We start from the raw sequence: 27874 nt of genomic DNA on the forward strand, positions 1-27874 counted from the left end.
CACTCATAAAATAATACAGCCCAGTATCACAAAATTGCGTACCTATAGTTATGTACATTTTGATGTTTTTCCGCATTTTTACGTGACTGCATCACGTATTTCTGTTTTGTCCTATTTACTTACCATTGTCGCTTCGGTTAGGGTTAGATTTACATAAAAAAAAAGATTTACATCCTAGCCCAACTCTAACCCTATTTTCAATGTTTTGAAAATAGGAAAAAGCAGTTGAGTAACCAATACGTGACAATGACACATAAACAGAAATGCGTGATGTCACGTAAAAGCGCGGAAAAACGTGACAGTGTCACTGAAAAGAATAAAAAATTTACGTGACTAGGTACATAATTTTGTGAAACAGGGCTGAATAATACGCTGGATTTACTTAAAAATATAGTGCATCATTTTTGCATCCACTTTTTTAAGTAAGCTTTACTTGAAATTTTAAGCAATTGCATAAATTCCGTGTGAAACTTACTTAAAAACATGAATGCAAAAATGATGCACTATATTTTTAAGTAAATCCAGCCTTTATTTTGTTCAGTGTAGCAACCTTTGGGTGTGAGATTTTGTACTGTATTCATGTAACATACCACAAAATATAAACACAATATATACATTACAACCATTAACTGCTCTTATCTTGTCATTGACGTCTCTCTCTGACTTCTCGCTATCTCTCTCTGACAGTGGAAGCTGCTCTTGTTTTTTGTACCGGTTGATGAGCCGTGTGCATGTGAAGGCCAGGTCAGACCACTTCTATAGCAAACCACCTGTACTGTAGTAAATAATCAAAGTCCAGTTCTGACACTCCATAAATATTTCCTCTTCCTTTAGGACATCAGAGCAAGTCTTAATGAAACTATGAACCGAGTGGAGAATGAACTAAGCAGCCTTCACAAGCAGGTGCAATTGCTCAGTGTCAGTCAAACAAAAGCAATTGATAAGTACAGTTGGTATCACTTTACAATATGGTTCATTCACAATTTATTAATGAAAGTATTAACATTAAATTTGTGACTACACTCAAAAAAAAAATGCTTTATCAGTTGAATGTATTTAATGGCACATTTTCACGTAATACCATTACATTAATATAGATGTATCTAATCATGTTTGTTGGATGCAACTAAACTATTTTACGTTCACCTACGTACAATTTCTATTTGGAAATTTAACACTTAATTAAAATTCATTCAACTGATGAGGCATTTTTTTGAGTATAACTTTGACTTTTTAAAATTAATGACCCTATCTGTAATATCCAGGTTGAAGTCTTACAATGAAATGATGAAATTTGGGGCATCAAAGTTTAATTTCACATTGATTTCATTCTTTGACATAACCTTGCTTATCAACATTACATTTTCAAAGAATGTTCTTTACATTATAAAGGATGATTTTGTGTACAAAAAAACAGCAAATCACCAAAAAAATTATTTTAGCTTGGGTTTTACATATTCTGTAGCCTATATTAATAATATATCTTAATTAATAAAATATAATAAAATATTACAGCAGTATAACATCTCTCTCTCTAGTTGAAACACACACTTGTTCATGTTGTTGTTTGGGGTCGACTGCCAACTTCTAAATCTCCTAGCCGGTAAGATGTTTATGAACATTCCTCAAACCCAAACATAATAATATTTTATGATGTTAAAGATGATTTTATGAGTTGTGTTTTTTATTGTAGAGTTTGTCAGTGCCAGTGTGAGGAGGAATACAGTAAAAACAGACGCAGACTGGACACAGTAACCCTCATGGCTTCAGTGCAGGTAAATACAGAAAGCAAATGTCAATTGTGTGTGATAAAACACATGCACATTCACGTGTGATATCTGCATATCTTAAAGTTGCTGACACTTTACAGAGAATAAAATTAATACAAAAAATGACTTATCTTGAACCTTTTATATTATATATATATATATATATATATATATATATATATATAATTTATTATTATTATTTATTTATTATGTAAGGTGCAAGGATTATAGTACTATTTGTAATGGTTACAGTAAAGATTAGATGAGGATGAGGTCATTAGATAAACACTTATCTTAAAAATATTATTATGTAAAACCAACCTCAACACGTGACTGCATTTCTAAGAATCCCTTAAACAGGCATTTTAAGGTTAATTTTTAAAGGATTTCTCCATCTTCTCCATCATTATTTGTCATTGACTCGTATAATAAAAAGTATTGCTTTGTTATTAAACTTTGTGCATGCATTGAACAGGAATCTCTCAGTGCTGTTTTAAAGAGCAGAGGTTGGTTTGGCGAACGGGAAGATTTCAGTGTGATGCTTCAGTCCAGCCCAGTGCACACTGATCTGTCAGCATCAGTAAGTATTCACATCAAATATAAACCTAATATTTCTAGTGGATCTCTGAGCCAGACATCTATGGAGACTTTAGGGTTATTTATATTTTAATATAAATGCTTAAAGTTAGTGTAACTATCACACTGTGAAGTTTATGTATTAACAAAGCATATATATGAAATTCACAGACAGAAGCCTCCACACGTGACATCAGCAAACTGACTTTACAACTCTGGACAAATTTGGTGAGTTAATATTAATGCACACAACACTCTGACCCTTTGTGTGAACATTGATCCTATAGATGAAGTGGTAAAAAGTTAAGGAATAAAAGTTCAAAGCGGTAAAGTTTCTCTCAGATCGATTTGATGGATAACAGGTGTACAGTGCATTAACTCTCATGATAAAAGCTGATGTGAGACTGATTTAGTCTGGAAACCCATCTTGACTTGCCTATCTAATCTTAACCATAAATTATGAACTGAGACCTTCTGATTAATTGTAATTATTCTTCCCTCAGTTGCATCCAATGACTGACAAGTCTGAGATGGAGGGGAGGGGCTTAATTCCGTGCCCTAATGAGGTAAGAGAGATTTTTCAGTACCCTTTTCAGCCCAAAATTTTTTTCCTTGTGTTTTCAGCACTTTTGAATGTGATTGAATGATGTTTGTGTGTGCAGATGTTAATGTTTTCTATGCACTAGACTTAAACTAAACCTGTTGCTTTCACACAGAAAAGGCCATACTTGCGAACAAAACAAAACTCACTTTCTGAACCTGAAGCTGATCTCTCTCCTTTTCTAGACCCGGTTAGTCCATCACTGCATATAAAGACCATCCTCTACCATTTACAATGTGATGCATCTGACTTATTTTTTGTAATGCTATGTAACTCATGCACTTGTGTGTCTTAATGCATTTAATCTGTCAGGTGATGGGGACTGAGCTCACCTGTGAGGACCGATCTCCATCTCCCAATGTCCCCACCTCAGGTGAATAGAAATGTGACCCTATACACATACCTAACATGTGGTGTGTAACATAACAGGGAATTATGGGAAATGTGCTTTTTAAGTGTAATCTGGCCTGTCTTCTGTAGTTCACAACCTGAGGCCAGCGGATATCAAAGTGGTGGCAGCGATGGGAGATTCATTGACGGTGAGAAACTTTCAGTTTATTTTTGTTTGCAAATATAATGGTGAATGAAACTAATATAACGTTGTTCTTGGATGAACAGCATGTTTTAAACTTTATGTTCCTGTATAGGCAGGTAATGGGGTAGGTGCAGCACAAAACAATCTGCTGGGTGTGATCACAGAGTACCGCGGCCTATCTTGGAGGTAAGTACTGCTATCTACAGTGTTTAAAATCTTACCGGTTCAGTTCTAGCCACATGATTTTATTAAATTTACAAGCACAGTATTAACTCTCAGGACTTTTCCCTCCAAAAAGATTGAATGCAAAATACTTCTGTTTTTTACTTTAAGCATCGGTGGAGACAAGAATTTATCAGCTGTGACAACTTTACCAAGTATGTACACTTTTCAATAATCTTGATCAATAATCATTTTGAACTATACCTAATGACATGCACCATTTATTTATATCATCAATGTATATTTAAAAAACAAAGAGTTTTCTAACATTTCTTAGCCATTATGTCAGTATTCAAGTAAACGATCTTAAGATCTCAAGAAAGTTTTTATTTTTAATAATGCTGTCAAACGAATAATTGCAATAAATTGCATTCCAAATAAAAGTTTGTGTTTGCATAATATATGTGTGTGTTCTGTGTAATAATTACGTAAATAAATACACACACATATATATGTAATTAAAAAGTAATAATTACACACATTAAACACAATATTATGCAAACACAAACTTTTATTTTGTATGTGATTAATCGTTTGACAGCCCTAATTTTTAAGCTTTGTAATGTGCAGCATTTTGACCTAACATCCGATTTGGAGGAAAATATGTACACAAAATGTAAAAAAAATAGGATTTTATCTTATTAGGTTTAAGTACAAATATCTTATATTTATAAGTTGTATTCTTAAAAGAGAAATAATTATATATGGTGATTATACCATTGCAATACTTTGCACAGTACTGCATAAATGAAGATATACTGTTGATATCCACAGTTTAGACACAGAATAAGGTGTTAAAATAATCTGAATAATATTTAATAAAAGTATTCAAATGATTTTTTAGGTGTTACCCATTACAGTATTTTTTTAAGGAGATCCAACTTTCACTTTACTTCATATGTACTATCTGCATCTCTTTGTTTCTAATAATGCTGTCAAACAATTAATCGCAATAAATCGCATTTAAAGAAAATATTTATTTATATATCAAATGTTTATTTTTATATAATTAAAAAATAATAATTACACACAGTACACACAATATTATGCAAACACAAACTTTTATTTTGTATGCGATTAATCACGATTAATCGTTTGACAGCCCTAATTTTTAAACTTTGTAATGTGCAGCATTTTGACCTAACATCCGATTTGGAGGAAAATATGTACACAAAATGTAAAAAAAATAGGATTTTATCTCATTAGGTTTAAGTACAAATATCCTATATTTATAAGTTGTATTCTTAAAATAGAAATAATTATATATGGTGATTATACCATTGCAATACTTTGCACAGTACTGCATAAATGAAGATATACTGTTGATATCCACAGTTTAGACACAGAATAAGGTGTTAAAATAATCTGAATAATATTTAATAAAAGTATTCAAATGATTTTTTAGGTGTTACCCATTACAGTATTTTTTTAAGGAGATCCAACTTTCACTTAACTTCATATGTACTATCTGCATCTCTTTGTTTCTAATAATGCTGTCAAACAATTAATCGCAATAAATCGCATTCAAAGAAAATATTTATTTATATATCAAATGTTTATTTTTATATAATTAAAAAATAATAATTACACACAGTACACACAATATTATGCAAACACAAACTTTTATTTTGTATGCGATTAATCACGATTAATCGTTTGATAGCCCTAATTTTACAGCTTTGTAATGTGCCGCATTTTGACCTAACATCCGATTTGCAATACAAACTTTTATATTGAGACTGCAATAAAGTTAAGCATCTATAGTTTATCATTAACTGACTCCCTCTTGGCAGTAAATCATATTTTTTATTGTCTGTAAGACCTTTAGTGATAAGTTATAAGCTACTTTCTCCTGTAGATATTTTGAAAGAGTTTAACCCTTCGCTCGTGGGATATTCATTGCAAGAAGGAGGGGAGAATTCTGCACAGAGTTTTCTCAACCAAGCGGTACCAGGAGCCAAATCTGAGTGAGTATTTCTCCTCAACCAATAAAGGAGGGACTACATAAGCACATGAAAGCATTCAATTCTTCTTTATTATACAGTAAAACATTATTCTGGCTTATTTGTTGCAGTGATATGGTCACGCAAGCTCGTGCTGTCATTTCAAGAATGAAATCAGACTCAGTGAGTTATTCACACACACCATAATCCTTATCCCATACAAGAAATATACAAAAGTGCCTGAATGTTTTTGTGTCGTTTCTTTAGCGTATTGATTTCGAGAACGATTGGAAAGTTATCACTATCTTTATTGGAGGAAATGACATGTGTGACTACTGCTCTGATACTGTATGTCAACCTTAATAGTCCTCATAATTTACGATCAGAGTAATTGATTTTTGCTTATAATCTCTCTCACTCTCTCACTTAATCTGTATTTCTCTCCAGGTATATTTTTCTCCTGATAACATTGTGAAGCGTATACGTGAAGCTCTGGACATATTACACAGTGAGGTGAGAATTTCGTTTTAGATTTACGTGGCTTTACTAATGTGTTTTGCTAGGCTTGTAGAGCAAGAACAATAGAGGTGCAAGTATGCACAGCCTCCCTGTTTTTGCTTAAACAGATCCCAGAGGAACACTAAACAATTGCTCTTTCATAACTCTGGAGACAGCTCCAAAATGTGCATCCATCCATCAAAAAATTATCCATACAGTTATTAAATGTCTTCTGTGGTAGATTTATTGGTTTTTTTTGAGTGATGGGATTCTCTTCTTTATTTAGGTATTTTTTTGTATTTATGTTTCCAGTTTAAACCAGTTCAGTTTTCTTCTCCAGGTACCTCGTGCACTGGTGAATCTGGTGGAGCTTCTGTACATGGTTCCACTGCGTCGCCTGCATCAGGACACGAGCATCGGCTGTCCCACCTGGCTGGTCAAGTGAGTTTAGTCTGGAAAAGTTGTGTCTCCTAATATCTGTTTGACCCCCAAATCATTAATTTCTAAAGATTATTTTGTGTTGGTTTTAAATGTGCTATAGGAAACAAATGTTGAGTGATTAATTTTTTTAGGATTTTGTGCCCATGTGTTATTAAACCTAAAGACGCATCTTATGAAGCTCAGAAGTTGGAGGATTTCAATAAAGCCTATCAGGTAAAATACAAAGAGAAATACAGTATTTCATCCAGAAAGTTTATTTTTTGGAGGAAAATTAACCAGTGACCATGATGTTAACTACAAACCTTATTATAGCTTTAGCACAAAAGTCATTTTTTGTGATTTACTTTTTCTACATAAAATCATCCTTAATAATGTAAAGAACATTCTCTGAAAAAAATAACCTTGATATCTTTAATATTGACTGAGTGAGGTCATGTCAAAGATTGAAATCAAACTATGATGCTCCTAATCTCATATTTAGATTATAATCCTTTAAGTTTGTCTTTCAGAGACATAAATATGTCTTCTCTGTGTGTGTCTAAAGCGTGCTATGGTGCAGCTGGTTGAGTCGGGACGATATGATACGCATGAGAACTTCACCGTGGTTTTGCAGCCATTCTTCAGAAATGTGATTCTTCCTTTGCTTGAGGTACAGACCAAACCATCATATCCCATATAACACAATCTGTCCTTTCTTGACCTCTCACCTTTGTCATTATTATCTCTTTTAAGGACGGAAGGCCTGACCGTTCCTATTTCTCTCCCGACTGTTTTCATCTCGGTCAAAAAGCTCACACTTTAATGGCACAAGCTCTCTGGAACAACATGGTGAGCATATACATTATATACAATATTGTGCCGAAGTCTTAGGCGACCACCATTTTTTTAGCAAAGTTTTAATGAGATCCATATTTTATTATTTTCTCTCTTTTTATTAAGATACAAACAGAAAATACAGGAAATATGTACACAAAATGTAAAAAAACAACCCACAATTTTCATGTAAAAAGTCATTTAGTGTTGATGACCTCTCTTTGGCACTAAACACATCTTGATCTCTTTTGAGTCACAAGATAAGTAATACTGCATACAAATTTCCTGCATTTATTCGAAAAAGAGAAATTATTATATATGGTGATTATACCATTACAATACTTTGCATAGTACTGTATAAATGAAGATATACTTTTGATATCAACAGTTTAGACACAGAGTAAGGTGTTAAAATTATCCTAATAATATTTATATTAAGTATTCAAAAGATTTTTTTAGGTGTTACACATTACAGTATTTTTTAAGTAGATCCAAATTTCATTTTACTTGATATGTACTCTCTGCATCTCTTTGTTTCTCTCACAGCTTGAACCCTTAGGTAACAAGACAGACAGTCAAGATTTTACTTCTGGTATCTCTATGAAATGCCCCGATGAGGTAAGTTTACTCTTAGCACAGTATGTATGTTCATTTAAATTGATACCATACTATCGCGTTATAACATTGTTTCATATTCTTCCACAGTCCACCCCTTTTTTAAGGACCTATCACAACAGCAATTACACATACGAACCCCCGCCTCCCACTCCTTCACCGCCCACTGTAAGTCACACAGATGTACTTCATACAAAATACAATTCATTTGCAAGGTGAGTAAAATTTGTTTACCACTTATATTACAGAACTGGGGAAGTGATTTTTCATGTGAGGACACAGCACCCTCTGAAAGTGTGCCAACATCAGGTAAAAGACACTTATGTCATTTATGCATGCATTCATTCATTCATTCATTCATTCATTCTTTTAAAATTCAGGAACAGATATTGTTGCATTACAATACTGTTGTATTTAAGTTTTCCAATAAATCATGATGATGTTTCTCAGTTCACAGACTGCGCCCAGGTGACATTAACGTAGTCGCAGCTTTGGGAGATTCACTCACTGTAAGTGTGTTTTTGGGTACAGTATATATAAGTGTCTGTCTGTCATACTGTTATTAACACGCTCTCTTTCCTTATCTGTCAGGCCGGCTTAGGTGCAAAGGCTAAAAACATTCTGCAGTTATTAAATGAAGAGCGAGGGGTTTCCTGGAGGTGAGAATTTAATCCCAAAATGACAACTGAGCAATTCCAGTGTTATGGACATTTTAAATCAAAATCAATAAAACCTTTTGTTTAAAACTTTGATGGTAAGGTTGACATTTGCATGGAATTACTCCACTGCTCCCTGCTTTTTTGTGTAATCTTCTGCTCATGTAATGTTTTCTAAGTCTCTGTTTAATTTGATTGTCAGCATTGGTGGAGATAAAACATTGGAAACGGTTACCACAGTGCCAAGTGAGTATTACTGTAGTTGCAGTGGTTGTTATTAATAGTATGGCCCTTATCTTTAATGTGTTTTGATTTCTTTTAGTAATTGCTTAATTGGTACTTACACTGTAAGCCTGGATAAGTTGAATATACTTAAAAAAATGAAGCAAACTTGTTGCCCTAAAAACTTTAAGTAATGATTACTTAAACATATAAACTGTTCTAACAAAAATTTTAAGTTGAATAGACTTCTTCCAATATTCCTGCACTCTTAACCCAGATTAGTTGACATTACTAGAAATTTGTGAGGAAACCCCTTGCATATAACTTTAGTTTTTATCACTTTATATTACTTTTGATGTTATAAATGGTATTATACCACAGAATTGATGACTGATTTTAAGTCAGTCATTGAATAAACGTAATTCTCCACAGAAACACACAAAAATGTGTTTTTTTGACATGCATTGTCAGTACTGTGGAGAGAAATACAATAAAGTGTTCTGAACAGGGTTCATGTACGGAAACACTGATCACCTGAACGGTGACTTTACAAAATTATAATTATAATAAAACTTCAATAATATAAGAGCTTAAACCTATATGACATTTTATTAACAAATATTTAAGTAGTGAAAGTTCTTATCAGTTTTTATTCTGTGAAAAAGCAGAAAATAATCAAAGTATTCAGGCGCAAAGGATTATGGGTATTCCTCACAACATGAACTAATAATTTTAAGTTCATTCTACTTGAATGTTTTAGTTTAATGGATTTTGTAAGCTTAAAAGTTAAATCAACTAAACTTTTTTAAGCTTTGGCTTCAAAACAGAAAATATTAAGTGATGTTTATTTGATTGTATAAGTAAAGACAATATCAGGGTTAACAGTGTATATCATTGTGTCTTAACAGACATCCTTAAAAAGTTCAATCCAAATGTTTTCGGCTTCTCAAAGGGAAAAAGTAAGCTAACCAAAGGCTTCAATGTGGCAGTGTCAGGAGCCAAAGCGAGGTATAATAGACACACACCCTGATGAATATACACAAACTTCATAATATTTTCTAACACTTTCTCTCTTTCTCTTATTAGCAAAATACCAGAGCAAGTTAGGGATCTCATCACAGCTTTAAACAGTAGTAATGTATGTTCTTCCCTTCTACTGAAATACAAACTTATTTCATCTGTCTACTGAAAAAAAACCTAAGCTGGTTAGCTGGTCTCCTCATCCTGGTTTTGAGATGGTGTAGCAGGATGGTTTTAGAGGGCTTTTTTAGGCAAGAAAACCAGCTTGACTGGCCTAACCATTTTGCCAGCCAGGCTGGGAATACCAGTTTAAACCAGCTTGCATTTACAACCAGCTAAAACAATCCAAACAGCTTAGCCAGCTGGTCTAAGATGGAGGGTCAGCTGGTCTTTCAGCCTGACCAGCTTAATGTGGCCAAAACCCCTCTAAAACCAGGCTGGAAGACCAGCTAAAACCAGTCAACCAATTCTGGTCTTTTCAAAAGGGATTAGTTTGTGCTGACTCATTTTATATATCCTTTTCATTTACAAATGACCCATGTTTATTGTCATGCATACATTTCTGGTTAGTATAATCTGTTTGTATTTAAAACCACCACACTAAAAGCAATTTCCAATTTTTATTGATGGTTAAAATAAACAAACAAATTTGTAATGTAATTTATCTCATTTTCTCTCAGAAAGTGAACTTTGAAAAGGATTGGAAGCTGGTGACACTGTTTATTGGGGGAAACGACCTTTGCCAGTACTGTCATGACCGGGTAAGTGGATGTGCTTAATAGCGGCTCTCATCCTGCAATTGCAAATTACGTTTCAATCTGCGTCAGAGGACACAGTGGACATCAGCAATGACCTTTTTAAGCAGTTAAAATGCATTCAGATGCAAGCAAAATTTCAAATATTTTCATCTATAAAAACCCACATAAAAGTTATGCACAGAAACATCACCATCTGCTTGTGTGTGTTTACCTTTTCTTTGGTCAGGATTCTCTGTCTCCTCAGAAGTACATTGGTCACATCGCTGAAAGTCTAGACATTTTATACAATGAGGTGAGTGAAAGGCACACCTGCGCTGGTCACATTATCACACCTGATGTTTACTACACAAAATAATGTAGTATTTTACCAGGTTGTATACAGTACAGGTGAAATCCTTCCTCATAATTCACATACTTTGTTTGTGTTTGTGTCCAGGTTCCTAGGGTGCTGGTCAATTTTGTGCTAATCTTAGAGATCAAGGATCTTCGTTTAGTAAACAGAGACACGTTGGGATGCAGCCTCGTGCAAGAGTAAATCAATCGTTTAAATATTAGTGTGAATTTCCATCTTTACATTGACAGCATTATCATGACTGCATGCATGTGTGACAGGAACTTGTGTCCATGTTTTCTGAAGCCGGGTGAAAACTCTCCAGAACTGAGTGAAATGAGGAAGATCAACAGGGATCTCCAGGTCTGTAGATGGTCAAGTTGTTCTTACTTCGATAGTAGCAGCTTAGCTGTGTGCCATGTGAATTTAAAAATGCATAGTATGTAATTTTAGTGCCAAATGTAATTGTAAAATAATAAAAGTTTTCAAGCAAATTTCCCCAAATAATTCTCATGCAATTAGTTGGACAGAGAGACAGCACCTCTCCAAACATGAAACTGGTTGAGACAACGCTGGTTTGATCAACTATTTACTTTAGAAATAATGAGCCTAGAAATTGCTTACATATTCTTGAATAATGTTATTAAGTTGGGATAGTATTTTATTTTCTAAAATGGCACATGCATATTATTTTTCATTTTAAGAGAACAATTATTTTATTTATTTTATTATTATTATTATTATTATTATTTTATTAGTTGTTTTCAACCCAGCATACAAAAAGGCACGAGCAAAAATGCTTGGTTGCTTTAATCCATGTGTTGGGTCAAATATAAACATTTTCTGGGTAAATTTCAGCCCATCTGCTGGGCTTGTCCCTTTTTGACCTAAAGCTGGGTTGAAAATAATTTTTAAGAGCATAAAGCTTTACAATAATAATAAAAGCTTTTACATTTAAAGACATGCAGACAGTTTAAAACACATTTATAATGATCTTCACTTATCATTATTGTCAGACGGAGACTGAAAGGCTGGTGTATGGGGGTTGGTATGATGGACGAGATGACTTTGCAGTGGTGTTGCAGCCCTTCTTCGAAAACTCTGTTATTCCAATGACTGCGGTTAGTGTTTGGGCCTTGGGCTCGTATAACATAACCAAGACAGAGCTCATGACTTATTAGCACACAAACAGACACAGTCTACAGTAAATATGGATATACAGTAAATATACAGAAAGTAATAAAACACTACTGCAATTAACAACTGTAATGGCTTTGTAGACTAAACCTATTGCAAGGTCATTGACAAAATGTTAACTAGTATCTCATTTGGAAAAGAGTCTGCTAAATGGATAAATGTAAAATCTTTCTCTCAGGATGGCACACCTGACCTAAACTTCTTCTCTGTGGACTGTTTTCATTTCGCTGAACGTGGACATGCTGAAATGGCCATTGGCCTCTGGAACAACATGGTGAATATATCCTGCACACGTTCACACACGTTCACAACAGCATTTCTTTTGTACTCAACAGTATTTGTCTTGTATTTTTTATTTCAAGCTGGAGCCTGTGGGGAGTAAACAAACCTACAATAATTTCACACATGATCGCAGTAAGATCCATTGTCCCACAAAGGTGAGTTAATGATCGATTTAAACCAGATAATGCATCCAGAGATTTTATAAGGGTAGTTAAAACTCACTTAATCTTGCCCTAGTGGAGAATTACACTGTGAATTAAGATGAACAGATAAATAAGCAAAATATGCTTTCAAATAATGCCTTCCCTTTCTTCTGCAGGAGCATCCTTTCATCTTTACACGTGTAAACAGTGTGAGTGGCGACTCTGGAGTATCGACCACTGCAGTACCCACTACGGTGGCACCGGGCACCACTGTCCCTCTAGAATGTTCCAGTGATTCTATACCGGCCTGGGCTGCTGCCATTCTGGCTGTGGCAGGCTTGCTGATTGGTTGGGCCATAACATGGATCTTCTTCTACTACAGAGACCGAAGGAACCGAAAAGGAAGCCTGGACATCCATGAAACAGAAATGAAAGGAACTACGCTCTGATAGGATTTTAAGGAAAATGTATATCAGACAACACAAATGTTCATTTGTAAATTAATTTATTGTTGTAAATTATTTATATAAGAATACTAATAATGACTATAATAATGCACTGACTAAGGCCCTGGTTATCTCATCATAAGCAATAAAGCTTAACTGATTGTATAGTGAGCCAAACCTCAAACGGACATTATTAATATCAACACATATTTGTGTAATTTAATAGTATTCAGTCATCAGAATACACTTTCATATTATTTTCTTAATATAATTTATAATTTTTTTTCTTGATGTTTTTCATATGTTTAAAGGTTATGTTTATTTTTAGATTTCTTCTCTATTCATGCTCCATACTAAGGAGTCATCATGTACCTGCTGTTAAATTTGCACTAATATTGTGACACGTGCCTTTCAGTTTCCCACCAGTAGATGGCGTGTGTGCCAGTAGTGTGTGCCTCACCCCACCCAACACGATAACAAAAAAGTGTTAAATAAATACTTTATAGACATCATAATGCGCACCTACAGAGACTTTGAACACACATTATATCATTATAATAGTAATTAATGAAATATAGCAAAAAATGTATTAGAGAAGCCTATTTTATCCATCAGAAAACATACTAGAGTTAAACGGTTTTCATATTTTCAGAAATACATTTCTAGTCAATCTACTAAATTAGGCTAAAATTTGAATAAAACCATCAAATATGGAAAAAAAATCACTGCTCAGAGTCATAAATCGAGAGTAAAACCACTCGGAAATGAAACCAAACGCACAATTAGCCACACATTAAACAACACAGAACATTATTTACAACAATAAATCTGCTTTTAACAGGTCGTAAGTTCACATTAAAAATTATTAAATATTTATAAAAAATGTCATTAATATTGACGTAATTGCCTGTAACTAAGCGAATGACGTCATTGTAAACGCCACCTTGCGGCGGTTTCCGCTAGCGCCACATGCAGAACACGGCACTGAAGATGGCGGAGGGGGAATTAAACGTTGACAGTCTCATTTCTCGGCTTCTTGAAGGTAAGCACTGTGGATAAAGAAACATTTTATATAGCCACAGAGAGTATCGATGCATCCGGTAATACTTAATTTTGTCGTAGTTCGTGTATTTTGTCGGTTAATGGAGAATGTGCGCGCTAAAAGCTGAGCTGCGGTTGCCCTGTTTACAAACACGGCAGGGGCCGCGGGCTTTGGGCAGCAGCCTTCATTTCAGCGCTGGGAGTTTCCCTCAGATCACATCAAACCTTGCTTTTATCTAGTGGGAATGAAACGTGATAGTTTATATAGCAGTTATAAAAAGAAAGATAGAAAGAAAGAAAGCAGATGAAAGTGAAACAGGGCTTGACGGACGCTGCGGTGTCCGTTCGACGTCGTTGACTTTCGTCAAACGTAACCAGTATGTTACTCTGCTTCAAAATTGTACACTATTGTCAAATTTTACACTTTTACACCTCAAAACGTTACGTATTATCTTTATAACGAAAAGTATTGCCTTCATCATAATGTTACATTATACACCACATACAATTATTTTATTTTCCTCTTAAAGTTTACAGTGAATACATCTTCATAACATCATACTTTATTTTCTTATTAAAAAAATTACTTGTATTGTCGTGTATATGACGTGTATTCTCTCGTCATAAAAATAAAAACAAAATTGTCCTTATTTTCTTCTTAAATGTGTTTGTTAGCTGTGCATTTATTCTGTATTCTCAACATCAAGTTTTCTCATAACGTAGTTTTAAACTTATTGTCATCATTATAAATAATATAATCTCATAACTATAAATAATTACACTATATTAAGTAAATGCCACATTCTTTTAATAATGTTATAGTCTGTGCACCTCAGTTTGGACTCATTTTTATTACGCTTTTCACAATTTGCATTGTTGCACTGTACAGCAACTTTACCAAAAATACATTTTAGGACAAATAGTCAAAAGAGGCATAAGAAAAAACTGGATAAAAAAGCCATAGAAAACACGACAATTAAAAAAAAAGTTTAGTATATGTATATCTAGGAATATGCTAATTAGTCCCCGCCTCTACTCTATCATACCAGCACAGAGACCATAGATATACTGTACACACTATGGGGTGGTTTCACGGACAGGGCTTATTTTAGTCCCAGACTAAAATGCAGATTTGAGGTGCCTTATTTTAAAAACACCTTGCACTGACATATCTTAACATATCAGTGCCATTGTTTTGTCATTGTCTGCCATTGCAAGATGCATATATCAGTATAATATAACTAAGACCTTGATAATACAGATGTTTGGGGCAGCACAATGGCCGAGTCTATGTGGCATACTTTCCATGACACGGACTACCTGATACATTCGTTCAACTGTGTTGACTTGATTGTTTACATGTTTGTGACGCAGAAATGGAGGCGATTTTAAACTGTGGTTTTGTAAATCAATACTCGGCAATGGTGTTGAATGGTGGATTTGAACATGGTTTGTGCTTAAGCATATTTAAATCACCACATAGACATGTAAAAACAATTTTCACCACAGGGGGATACATTGCATATGTTCTGCGTGTTCATTGCGCTGTTGATGCTAAAACATTCTTGTAGAGGTAGATTAATCGGCACCGATAGTTCATTGGTGGAGGCAAAAATCCATGCCGATAGATTTTTTGAGTTGACTCCAATGCTTCATATCATTATAAACAAATATTTTTAGATGCTGAATTAGCAGAGAAACCACAGCAGGAACCTAAGTTTGTCGTCATAGCTGACAGGATGCTGACAGGACGCTAATCTTAGTAGTACCTCAAACTGTTAAACGCAGATGGGTGATTCTCATGAAATCCAGATTTAGAAGGTGTCCAGCATCAGATTTTCTAAAAATCCTTCAAGCCAATTTTTTATTGCACATATAAGATTAAGGTCCAATTATTTTTAGAGGATTTCAAAAATATTTCCTATAGAATTATTTACATTTTTTTAGATTATCATTATCAAAAATTATAATTACCCCAACATGATACAATATTAAATATGCATTTACAAACTCATGTTTCGGTAATGAGAACTAAAAAGTTGTCTAGGTGCTATGACAAACAAAATTTCAACTTTTATCTGGAGAGAAAAAATAAGAACAACTTACCTGGCAGCCATCTTGTGTGTCACAGTCAATTATGTCCCTTCCAACAATATTTTTTTTATTGTTGCGGAGGATGAGAAAATTTGTCTGGGACACATTTATTTTCCTTATTATCGTCTCTACATTTACCAATGATCACCAAATACCACATGTTTCTTTACTGTAAATGTTTATAGTATAACATGCACTGAAGCGTTTGATTTTTTAGATTTTTTAATTATAAATATTTCCATGTCAAAGAATCCAAATCCAGTCATGGTTACGTTTCGGTAATGAAAATTTTCCACTTAAATGTGGAAAAAACAATAAAATTGGTTTGTATGATGTCATTTGGATAAATTCCACCCAAAAGTGGAATTATTGTCATGATTATTACCATCCATTTGCATTAGTTTATATACAGCTGGTTACTTTTATCCATGATTTTGCCGGCTAAGCTGCATATTTTAAGTTAAGAAAGCGAACAATATGCGGCCGTCAGCTACATTAAAATATAAAACAAATAAAAATTTATCGGTTTTCGGCAAGTATGGACCAACCTAGTTATCGGTATCGGTAAAATCAAAAAAACTTTTGTTTATTGTTTAGCTAAAGTTATAAGGGTATACTGAAATCTTTCTAACCTTAATTTTGTAACATTACATTGCACTTATAATTCATAATATTCATTTCATATTGAATTATACATAACTTGACTTGTGTTATGAACCACTTGGTCTTGCAATGGTACAGAAAAAAATGGTACAAAAGCTGTAAGTGGGATGTCAGTACCCTTTTAAAAGGCCATAATGTACAATTTAAGTACAAATATTTATACATTTGGTACAAGTATCTACCTTTGAGGTACTAATGTGTACTCTTTAGGTACAAAGGTGTGCTTTGTGAAAGGGTACCGCCCCAGTAACAGCTCTTGAACCTTTTTCTAAAAATATACTGTAAACTGGAGTGTTGCATTTAGTATGAGCCGTGGCATTTACATTTCACCCTTTATAAATGCTAGAGTTGTTTACTTGTTTTTATGTCGATTAGCCAAGATTTGTGATGAGTGGAAGGACAATTTTTTCTATTTTAGGGTATTCTGTATCTACTTTTGGTTATTTCTGTGTATGTCAGTGTTTCTGCCTCATTCTTTGCTGTTTAGTTACCTTTGATAAAACCAACAGCATGGCTCATTTCACCACCCTGATCAGGATGGCATCGTGCCCACCCATCTGGCTCGACACAACTCTCGCTGACCCCTAACTAAGCAGTGCCATCTGTGATTCTGTGTGACCCTAAAGCAAAGCTTCTTGGTTCTTCTCACACCTTTAATTTCCTGTCAAACACGTTTCTGCCTGTTTTCTCAAGCTCTATTTGTGTCGGCGTTGTTTATCTCTGATCTGTGAAGATCAGACAGCATGCTGTTTTACTGACAGTGGTCAGAGGGGAATGTTAAATGGCTTCCCGTCAGGATAATCTTGGATTGCTCAATGTGACCCTGTCTGTGTACACACGGATAAATATATTTTCAGATTTACTGCTCTGCGAAATATAACCTTGATATTTTTATATTGACTAAGGTCAAAGATTGAAATCAATTAATAAAATGAAAAGACTTTGAGACTTTAACCTGGATTTCAAAGACAAGGTCACACATTTTTCTTTGAGAAATTAGTCTCGTTCCATTTGTTTCAGTCATTTTTTTTTAAGTATTGTTATGTGACGAGACCTTAACTTGGTAGACAACGCGTCAGAGCATAGTTTTGTAGTTTATTGCCACATTAAACAAGTTGCTTTGCTCCAGCTTGTAATCCACCTCAGGCTTGTCAAACAGGCATATACACACATGATAAGATTTTTCTTACGTTTAGTAATGCTGAAATAACGCAGACATTTCATCAGCTCATGGACACACTCATGCACTTACACTTTAATCTGTACCCATGGCAGCAATGTTTTACCATGCCTCATAAATTGCTTTGCACTTTACACAAACAGTTGTTAGGGTTACAACATTGCTGCCGAGTATCTACAACATTTATAAAGTGTGTGGGATATTGTGAGGGTGGGTGGCCTGAAGGCTAAAATACTTAGGGCTATTATATAACTGTAAATCATGGCTGTACGAACTGCATTTTTCGAACTTTCATTTTTCTTTTACACCCTGTCTCAGAAACTCCTTTCATAAAGAGCATCTGATCCCAGAAAATTACCATAGATTTCAGGGTTTCCCGCAGAAAATTTGTTAGTTAAGGTGGTAGGGTTGTGCAGGTGGGCATGCCGGGTGGGCGTGGCAATCAAAGGGGCGGGGCGTACGCGTCATGATGAAAATATTTTATTTAAAACACTCAAATAAAACTCAATTTTGAAGAAACTATGACAGAAAATGAACACATACTAGATTAGTAATGAAATAAATGTTTTATCAACAGGCTAGTTATCCTCCAGACAGTGACGGACCATGTCTTTCTCTCATTTCGGCCATGTGGCGTTTGGTGGAATTTTTTTTTGGACAACCTAGTTAAGGTGGTAGGGTATCCCAGCTTAGGTGGGCCGCCCGAACTGAAAAGCGCTGCGGGAAACCCTGGATTTGTGTAAATGCAGACACGTCCCGGGATTGAAATGGGGAACTTGTAACATTGCCGGGTCTTGGAATGTGCCCTGTGTGAGCAAAAGGCAGGAACAATGTCGTAAGGCAGTGGTCTTCACTATTTTTTTTCACGAGAACCACATTGATACAGTACAAAATCACACTTTTACCACATAGTAAAAGTTATGTTAAGTACAGTCATGTATAACATTTCGGCTTATCAGCCTGTCATTCCTAAACAGACATATGCAATGCAGTTTATACCAAAGGTACAAAAGAAAGTTTTATCATTTACCAGTCAAATTTGTAACTGAGACTAGATGATTTCCCTTAATAATAAATAGGGCTGGGCTAAAAAAAAAATTCTGTAACAGGTCGATATCGATAATTATCATGATAAATGACACTTCTTTTATTCCTGTCAAATTTTAAGGGATAGTTCGGCCAAAAATTATATTAAACCCATGATTTACTCACCCCCAAGCTGTCCGAGTTGCATATGTCCATCGTTTTTCAGACAAACACATTTTCGGATATTTTAGAAAATGTTTTAGATCTTTCATTTGATTAAATGTAATGTTACGGGGTCCACGACCTTCAAGTCCAAAAAAAGTGTGTCCATCCTTCACTAATTAAATCCAAACGGCTCCAGGATGATAAACAAAGGTCTTCTGAGGGTAATCCGAGCGGTGTTGTAGAAATATCCATATTTAAAACTTTATTAACGAAAATAAATACCTTCCGGTAGCGCTGCCATCTTAGTCGCATCCGCATTCAGGATGAGAGCTTACGCAGCCTACGGAGGTTTCTCTGCTGCTGCTCTGTGCCCCCGCCCTCCGAATTTGTCATACGTCACTAAGAAAAGTGCGTACACTACGCTAATACTCTCTCATGAATACAGAGGAGTCTAAGATGGCGGCGCTACCGGAAGGTATTTATTTACGTTAATAAAGTTTTAAATATGGATATTTCTACAACAACACCGCACGGATTACCCTCAGAAGACCTTTGTTTATCATCCTGGATTTAATTTGTGAAGGATGGACGCACTTTTTTTGGACTTGAAGGTCGTGGACTATAGGTGGACCCCGTAACATTACATTTAATCAACTGAAAGATCTAAAACATTTTCTAAAATATCCAAAAATGTGTTTGTCTGAAAAACGATGGACGTATGCAACTCGGACAGCTTGGGGGTGAGTAAATCATGGGTTTAATATCATTTTTATTTTATTTTTTGCAAATTTTAAAAGGATTCGCTTACCCATTTGGATGAAAACCCAGCCATTGTCGGTCATTTTTTTTACTCCACTCATCTTACTGAGTGAGTGACACTGTGATTGTAAACTAAGACTGCATGCGGCATCCGGAAGTACAGTTTGCAAAATGCCTGCGCAGCATTACGCAAACATTGTCGATCACTTACCGTTTTATATGGAAAATCATACTGCTGCCAAAAAAATATTGTTATCAAATTACTGCACAGCACTAATGAAAAAAAAACGGGATTACCTTAATTTTAAGCATTATTATAAAGTTTGTATCCCGAACCACCCTTGCTCCTAATTCTGCATATGATCTGCATATGTAATGCACCACGTCCATGCAGAAGTATGAATGATGCGTAGCCTATGGCGTACAGGCTACGATGTAGGTCCTACGGAAAAGTATAAATCCGGCTTTACATTACACGTCACATCATGATGTTGTGTGTCATTACGAGATGTGTGTGAATACACGCACAGATTTCAAAAGTCACCAGCAGCTTGAATTAACCAAAACCATTCATCTGTGTATTTTCTGGAATCTCTGTGTAAAGCTAGAGTGAATTATGGCTACAGGTTCTCACCTAGATGAAGTTCTCAGACAAACATGAGCTGTGAATCTGTCGTCAACCACACTGCTCTGCTAAATCTCTGCTTAACAGTTAAACTCTATCGACTGTGCTTGCCAAGCCTGGAACATTCCTGCAGAATTCCAGACAATCTCAAAATTCCCACTCACAAGCATCGGTGCTCTACGTGCTGACATTGCTGTGCAACCAGATTATGAGATTATAAGTCCTAACTTATGACATAATGTTTATTATTTATGGTGTGTCAATCATTGAAAGGTTTTGAAAGTATCACTCGAAGAATATGCACAATCGGAGATTAGCGTTTTATTGTTATTTGTGAGTCATTGTTAAATATTGACTGAATTATAGTTTAAATATCATTGTGAGTTATGGGGCATACACACCAAATGCGAATTCAACGATTTGCGTGACTAGATTACACAACATGTAAAAACGTGAATAGACTCGCGATGCAATGCGAATTTTGCAAATTGGGCTTAGCAATTGCCGCGAAAAAACATGCTATTTGCTTCAAACACGTCTTGACGCAAGTTGAAAATGTTCACTTCGGTTGAAGAATTCGCATGACACGAAGTTAAATCCCGCGAGTTATCTAAAACAAGGAACGTGATGCTTCACGTTTGGTGTAGGGGTTCGCACACCGGCCGAGAAGCACAGCTTTGCGTTTAGGACAACTCGGAGGTATCTTACACCGGAAGTACACATTAAATAGCGTGAGCTTAGTCAGCATCTACTTCAAAATGCAAAATATACGTTAGCAGCCAATGTTAATCGCTAACGATTTGAGACAAAAATTATGTTATTTAATGTTAAACTATGTAAGTGGCACTCTGTGGCACAACAGGGATTTGAGCGCCGTCCAGAGTCACGGCGGACAGATGCTGCCAGGCGACGCCGGTATGTGTACATTCATAGAAAATAATGTGTTCTGTTTTTAGATTCATAGCGCAACACGACGCAGCACTTCTCGTCCGGTGTGCAACCCCCTTTACACAACCATACTTTTGCTAAACAACAAAGTCTGTTTGCAGCTCATTTTTACCAAGAATTGCACGCTTGGATAGATGGGATGAAATGTGCCATTTTCTTTTTTTATGTGCTTCTCTGTATTTACCGTAAAGTTGCTTTTGATACAACAATGCAAAATTCTGTGCATTACATTTTGTCCTAGTGCGCATGCGTCAAACATCTGTGTACACATACGAGTCAAATAAACTATGCTTTGCAAGGCTGTTCAATCAACCATGCTCGTATGTTCACAGGTACACGTAAAAACAGACTATACTTTTGACTATACTTAAGCTGGGCAAAAGGTTAAGGGTTTTGAACCCAGGGAACACCCAAACTGATCAATTTATAGGTTGAAATGCACTATAAGTCGCTTTGGATAAAAGTGTCCACTAAATGCATAAATGGAAATGCAAAAATATAACATTTACAATTGTTAACTTTGGTCAATCCACTGGCTAGTTATTCATAAAAGCATGCCTTTATTAACCTGTAAAAAGTTTTCTTTCATTCAGACTTTCAGATTAGAGTTCGTTATAAATAAATTTATTTATTTGAAATCCAATTTTTATGTTTGCGGATTTGTTTCCTATCGTTCATTGATGTTGTTAAACTTGGCGATTAGGAGCATTTGGCAAATGATAACGTTACTGTAATTTCTGTTTTTGTAGTGCGAGGATGTCGTCCAGGGAAGATCGTTCAGATGACTGAGGCAGAAGTTCGAGGACTCTGCATTAAATCTCGGGAGATCTTCCTCAGTCAACCCATCCTGCTGGAGTTGGAGGCACCGCTTAAAATCTGTGGTAGGTTGGTTTACCCTCCTCTCCTGAGTGGAAAGGATATCTAGCGTTTTAATTACATTCCTTCTCCTCAACTCCCAAAAATGTCAAGGTTTTGGCAAGTCTCTGTGTGTGTGTAAGTAGAACAGGTTATTAATATCAATGTAATGAGGATAGGTTTGAGGTCATTTTCCTTCTTTCTGTCACACACACCTGAGACCCTTACGAGTGTGTGTGGGTGTTTGCATCATTAACCTAAATTTTGGTTGACGTGAACTTTCGAGTCAAGGTCCACGAGTCAAGGAGCCGAGAACAGTTTCTTTTTATAAAGTCACTTAAGTTCTGTCTCTCTCTGTCTTTAGGTGATATCCATGGGCAGTACACAGATCTGTTGAGGTTGTTTGAGTACGGCGGTTTTCCTCCGGAGGCAAACTATCTCTTTCTGGGTGATTATGTTGACCGAGGCAAGCAGTCTTTGGAGACCATCTGCCTCCTGCTGGCCTACAAGATCAAATACCCCGAGAATTTTTTCTTGCTGAGGGGGAACCACGAATGCGCCTCCATCAACCGTATCTACGGCTTCTACGATGAGTGTATGCATCAGAGTTTTCCTGACACACATTTCAATAAAAAGTTTCATATTATTGATTTTCTCACCCACTTACATTTCAAGTCCCTAAACAAACTTTCAGGTCATGCACCATGCTTCATAATCATGCATGTATATGTCTGTTTTCGTTGCAGGCAAACGCAGGTTCAACATTAAACTCTGGAAGACGTTCACAGACTGCTTCAACTGCCTCCCAATTGCTGCCATCATAGATGAGAAGATCTTCTGTTGCCATGGAGGTGAGAACAAGAATAAATGATGGATAGTTTTACTAAACAATTTTTTGGGAAGCAGTCTAAAGACATTAACACATATCTCTGTGTCCATTTTTCAAGGTCTTTCTCCTGATCTTCAGTCAATGGAACAGATACGCCGAATTATGCGACCAACCGATGTCCCGGACACAGGTGTGTGTGGCAGTGCACACATGTGACATTGTCTGTATAATCCAGGATAGTCTCATAATCTAATTAATTATGAGATTAGGAGCATGAAAGTTTGAATTAAATCTTTAACATGACCTTACTTAAGTTATTAAGGTTATATTTTCACAGGATACGCTTTACATTATGTAGGATGATTTTATGTAGAAAACAGTAAATCACAAAAACTGATAAACTCAAGGAGGCGTTTTTTTAAAGGGTTGCTTCCGGGTTTGATAAATTGGGTAAGAGCACCACCTGGTGGATTATAGCGGAAACATGGATTGCCAGAAAAACTCGTCATTGGCGGGAAAGTTAAGATGCATTTTGGTCGATCGGAAGTGGACAAGGCTAAAGACAGGTGTAAATGGGATGTAAAAAGTTTTGAGCTTGCCCACTTTCAACATTCAGAGGTAGTCGAAAACACATTATACCGGATTGCTTTCGTGGTGTTGACGCACACAGCCACAAAACACCGCCTACACTGCAAAAAATTACTTCTTACTTAGTTTTTTTGTCTTGTTTTCCGTACTTAAAATCTAAAAATTCTTAAATCAAGATGTATTTTCTTGATAAGCAAGAAAAAAAGTCAATTTTTTGACAAAAATATACAATGTAAGTGAATTTGTGCTTAAAAGAAGCAAACAATCTGCCCATTGGGTAAGAAAAAAACTTTTTTCTATACACTTAATTCAAGAAAAAATCAAGAAATTTGGCAGATTCTTTTGCTTGTTTTAAACACAAATTCACTTACATTTTGTATTTTATTTGTCAAAAATGTTTTACTTTTTTTCTTACGTCATTTTTCTCATCAAGAAAATACATCTTTATTTAAGAATTTTTAGATATTTTGTACTGAAAACTATAGTAAATACGAAGTAAGAGAGAAGTTTTTTGAAGTGTATTGATCTAACGTGTTATGTATCGAGCAAAATGTTTTAACATATGACATGACTTCTAGCATAAACACACAGTGTACAGTGCTATCATTGATAAAACTGAAGCACCGTGCGGGCGTGAAATGCTGCGTTCAGACCAGCCGTGGCAGAGGCGTCAAGCGTGAGTGATTTCAATGTGAAGACGCATTGACGCGCGTCTGGAGGTCTCGCGGCGTGAATGAGGCGTTTAGTGCGGCTCGGTATTCGCGATTCCGCATCATTCACGCATCTAGTTCACGCGAATGGCCCGAATTGAGCGTTGCTGCAGCAAAAGCGTGAGTTGAAAAAATCAACTTTGGCGGAAAACTCGCCGCGTTAATCAGGAGCTTGCTCTAGTAGTGACGTGATTACAGAAAGCGAGCGGAGTTGCAGAAGCCCCTCCCATGATGCGTGAATGTCTCTATGGCTAGAATTTCACGTGCGGCTTTCACACGCGAATGAAGCGAGTAAACTCAAAATGTTCAGGCGGCAAACTAGACGTGGTAGACGCGATTTTGACGCCTCAAACGCAGCTGGTGTGAACCCACGGTAAAAGTTGCGTGAGCTTATTACGTACAAAACTCTGTGCAGCATGCTTGCTAACAAAACAAGTAGCGGACTCTGACATAATATTAGTTTGCTTCAAATTAAACCCGTCACACTTGCATTTAAACGAAAGCAGATGGACTCGCACACAGACCGCCCCCTCAGTAATCAGGACCGAAGCGGTTGAAAGTGGACAAAAGAGATGGATTAAAATACCAGGTGTTAACGTGAATGTGTCTCTCTCGTCCACTTGTGATCCAATCGACCAACGTATAAAAAGCATCAAGGAGAAAAGATGAAAGAAATAACAGATGTATATTCTGTCTTTTGCTCTGCAGGTCTCCTCTGTGATTTGCTGTGGTCTGATCCAGATAAAGACGTTCAGGGGTGGGGGGAGAACGATCGTGGAGTGTCTTTCACTTTCGGTGCCGACGTAGTCAGCAAATTTCTCAACCGGCACGATCTTGACCTCATCTGCAGGGCGCACCAGGTACTTCAATCAGTCAGAATCCATTACCTAGTACCTTTAAGTAGTTATAAGTGACCTCCAGCATGATGTGGATGGTTTTCTATGCCTAGTTGTATTGACTGCCGTGTGTTTTGTAGGTGGTTGAAGATGGATACGAGTTCTTTGCGAAGCGTCAGTTGGTCACTCTGTTCTCAGCACCAAACTACTGCGGGGAGTTTGACAATGCTGGCGGGATGATGAGCGTGGACGAGTCACTCATGTGCTCTTTTCAGGTGTGTCATCGAACACAAACACACACACACGCGCACAAATACACATGATGTAATCTACACCATCTCTTCTCCTACAGATCCTGAAACCATCAGAAAAGAAGGCAAAGTATCAGTATGGTGGGGTTAACTCAGGGCGACCTGTAACCCCGCCACGTACCGCCCAAGCTCCCAAGAAGAGGTGAACAGCTTGCCACACCCTCCAAGCACCCCCTCTCTCACCCCAGCAAAAAACAAAACATGCAGGCTGGGGCAGCTTTACCCTTAACTCCCCTCTGGTATCTCTCTACCTGCCCTGCCAACCTTTTCTCTCTTAAAATTTCATAACGTTTGTGTACAAAGATTTTGCCGTGACATGTTGATGATTTCTCGTTTAATTCGCTTTGCTTGTTTGTTTATTGGTATTTTAATAATAATAATAATAATAATGCTTTGGGAAGCATCTCTTATTGAGCTGTTCAAATCACACAAAAATATCTTAGTAGTGTCGCATTTTATTAAACTTTACTTCAAAACTGTTTTATTATTTAAGTAAGGAGTGAAAATGTTAAGTATTGTTAGTTGCATATTTCGCTACAGTTTTAACACGGAGGATTTCACACACTGACACACTTTAGGCCTACATTTTAGGCTTGTCTCTTAATTCTGGGTGTTGTATCACACAGTTCAACAGATACTTTACATGATGACTAGGTCAAAGCAGAAACAGGGACTTTAACACATTTATTTGAACAGCTGCATTTACAAACAGCATTGCATGTTCTGTTTTTTCAATAACATTAGGATTTACATCAAAACTACAAAAAAATAATAAATAGTCGAACCTTAACTATCTGTTTAACGTGATGTTTTTATGTCTTATGATAGTAACAATTCAAGAGAAATGTGTCATGGCATACCACTTCTTTGCATGACCCACACGTTCACATCAGTAATAACCTGTCTGAATTTCACAATCCACCAGTTTTCCCATTGGACAACGAGAAACTGACACGAGTGTAGCAGGTAGCGCCTCCCGGTGGAAGGATTCCACTTGTTTTAGTGTCTTCATCTACATTTAGGTGGTGATAAATCTATTGGACGTTCAATTAGCACATTCGGCAAAAAAGGGTTAAAATGCCTTTTTTGGCAAGGGAAGCGTTTCCTCACATTAATATACATTTTTTAATAAATTCATTCTTTAATGTTTTTATTTCTGCGTGTTGTTGGTTACTTCTTGACTTTTTAATTTATTTTCAAATTTTGGGAAAGCTATCAAAGTGTTATATAGCAGTTCATGAGTTTTGCATAAGTGGGCTTCAAACTTAATAAATGGAAGAAACAGTCTGTGCCTGCTGTGTGTTTGTGTTCTGTAGTAAACATACTAAGTTAAGTGTTGGAGATTGAACAGGGATTTGTTCAAACACGTTGTTTAGCTAGCAGACATGTAACACTGAAGTGCTGGAAAATGAGCATGAATGCAATCTGAGGTCTGTTGTCATGGCTACTCCAGCTTTGCATTTCAATGTGGCTGAAACCAAATACGGAGGTGAAGTATAAATCACTAATCATTACATTTTGAGGTTTACTCTGAAATTTCATAACAAGCATTCATTTTTTTATCTGAATATCTGACACCACTATGAAATTTTGTCATAACAAAGATTTTTAGCTTATCACATGTCTGGAAAGATTGCACAGTGACCACTCCAGGCTTGTGTTTCTCTCAAGGACACACTTACCAGGATTTTCTGGATGTTACTGAATCAAAATTTCTGTTGACCAATCAGACTTTAGAGATTTAGGATTGTATTTTTATCAAGCTTTAAAGGGATAGTTCACTCAAAAATGAATATTCTGTAATTAACTCAACCTCATGTTTTAACCTGTATGAATTTCTTTTTTCTGATGAACACAAAAGAGGATATTCGGATAAATGATGATTGGTACATAGTTGGTGGTAACCATTGACTTCCATAGTACGATAAAAAATATTATGGAAGTCTTGTGATCAATGATGGTAAGCACAACATTAACGGCATCCATCGAATTCCATCGAATTATTTTTCCTACTATGGAAGTCAGTGATTACCACCAGCTGTGTACTTGTCATTATTAATCAAAATGTCTTATTTTGTGTTTATCATAAAGAAATTCATACATGTTTAGAACAACAGTAAATTTAGTAAATAAATAAAAATGTTTTATATATTTCAAACTATACAAAAAAATGACC

The 27874-nt window shown here is 35.9% G+C and overlaps 1 protein-coding gene across 2 annotated transcripts; it reads left to right on the top strand.

Moving 5' to 3' along the window:
• Positions 1 to 838: 838 nt before the first annotated feature.
• On the top strand, positions 839 to 26983 carry LOC135777918 (serine/threonine-protein phosphatase PP1-beta catalytic subunit-like). 2 transcript variants are annotated; one of them, XM_073812308.1, is made up of 36 exons: positions 839 to 903; positions 1539 to 1603; positions 1694 to 1775; positions 2245 to 2349; positions 2517 to 2573; positions 2849 to 2911; positions 3062 to 3136; positions 3259 to 3319; positions 3427 to 3485; positions 3594 to 3667; positions 3815 to 3858; positions 5562 to 5670; positions 5778 to 5829; positions 5914 to 5994; positions 6094 to 6159; positions 6485 to 6585; positions 6717 to 6798; positions 7130 to 7234; positions 7318 to 7413; positions 7945 to 8016; positions 8104 to 8181; positions 8262 to 8322; positions 8464 to 8522; positions 8605 to 8672; positions 8872 to 8915; positions 9800 to 9899; positions 9978 to 10029; positions 10592 to 10672; positions 10896 to 10961; positions 11106 to 11200; positions 11282 to 11363; positions 12017 to 12121; positions 12376 to 12471; positions 12560 to 12634; positions 12799 to 14110; positions 22319 to 22450. In XM_073812308.1, exons 1-35 carry the CDS (start codon positions 862 to 864, stop codon positions 13069 to 13071), a joined length of 2826 nt encoding a protein of 941 aa, XP_073668409.1. In that variant the 5' UTR covers positions 839 to 861; the 3' UTR covers positions 13072 to 14110; positions 22319 to 22450. The 2 variants fall into 2 exon arrangements, with proteins under 2 accessions (XP_073668409.1, XP_065144272.1); XM_065288200.2 differs by lacking the exons at positions 839 to 903; positions 1539 to 1603; positions 1694 to 1775; ... (29 more) ...; positions 12376 to 12471; positions 12560 to 12634 and adding exons at positions 22789 to 23019; positions 23171 to 23275; positions 23372 to 23443; ... (1 more) ...; positions 25528 to 25662; positions 25740 to 26983 and having other exon boundaries at positions 13975 to 14110.
• Positions 26984 to 27874: the final 891 nt, after the last annotated feature.

The sequence above is a fragment of the Paramisgurnus dabryanus genome, chromosome 17 (assembly GCF_030506205.2).
Source record: "Paramisgurnus dabryanus chromosome 17, PD_genome_1.1, whole genome shotgun sequence".
NCBI lineage: Eukaryota > Metazoa > Chordata > Actinopteri > Cypriniformes > Cobitidae > Paramisgurnus > Paramisgurnus dabryanus.

What these genes read in the sequence shown, in the direction of transcription:
- LOC135777918 (XM_073812308.1), top strand. Translation starts at nt 862, where the DNA reads ATGAACCGAGTGGAGAATGAACTAAGCAGCCTTCACAAGCAG. An exon ending in TAGACATTTTATACAATGAG is followed by an intron (nt 10,962 to 11,105) that starts GTGAGTGAAAGG and finishes GTTTGTGTCCAG; the next exon opens with GTTCCTAGGGTGCTGGTCAA. An exon ending in AGATCAACAGGGATCTCCAG is followed by an intron (nt 11,364 to 12,016) that starts GTCTGTAGATGG and finishes CATTATTGTCAG; the next exon opens with ACGGAGACTGAAAGGCTGGT.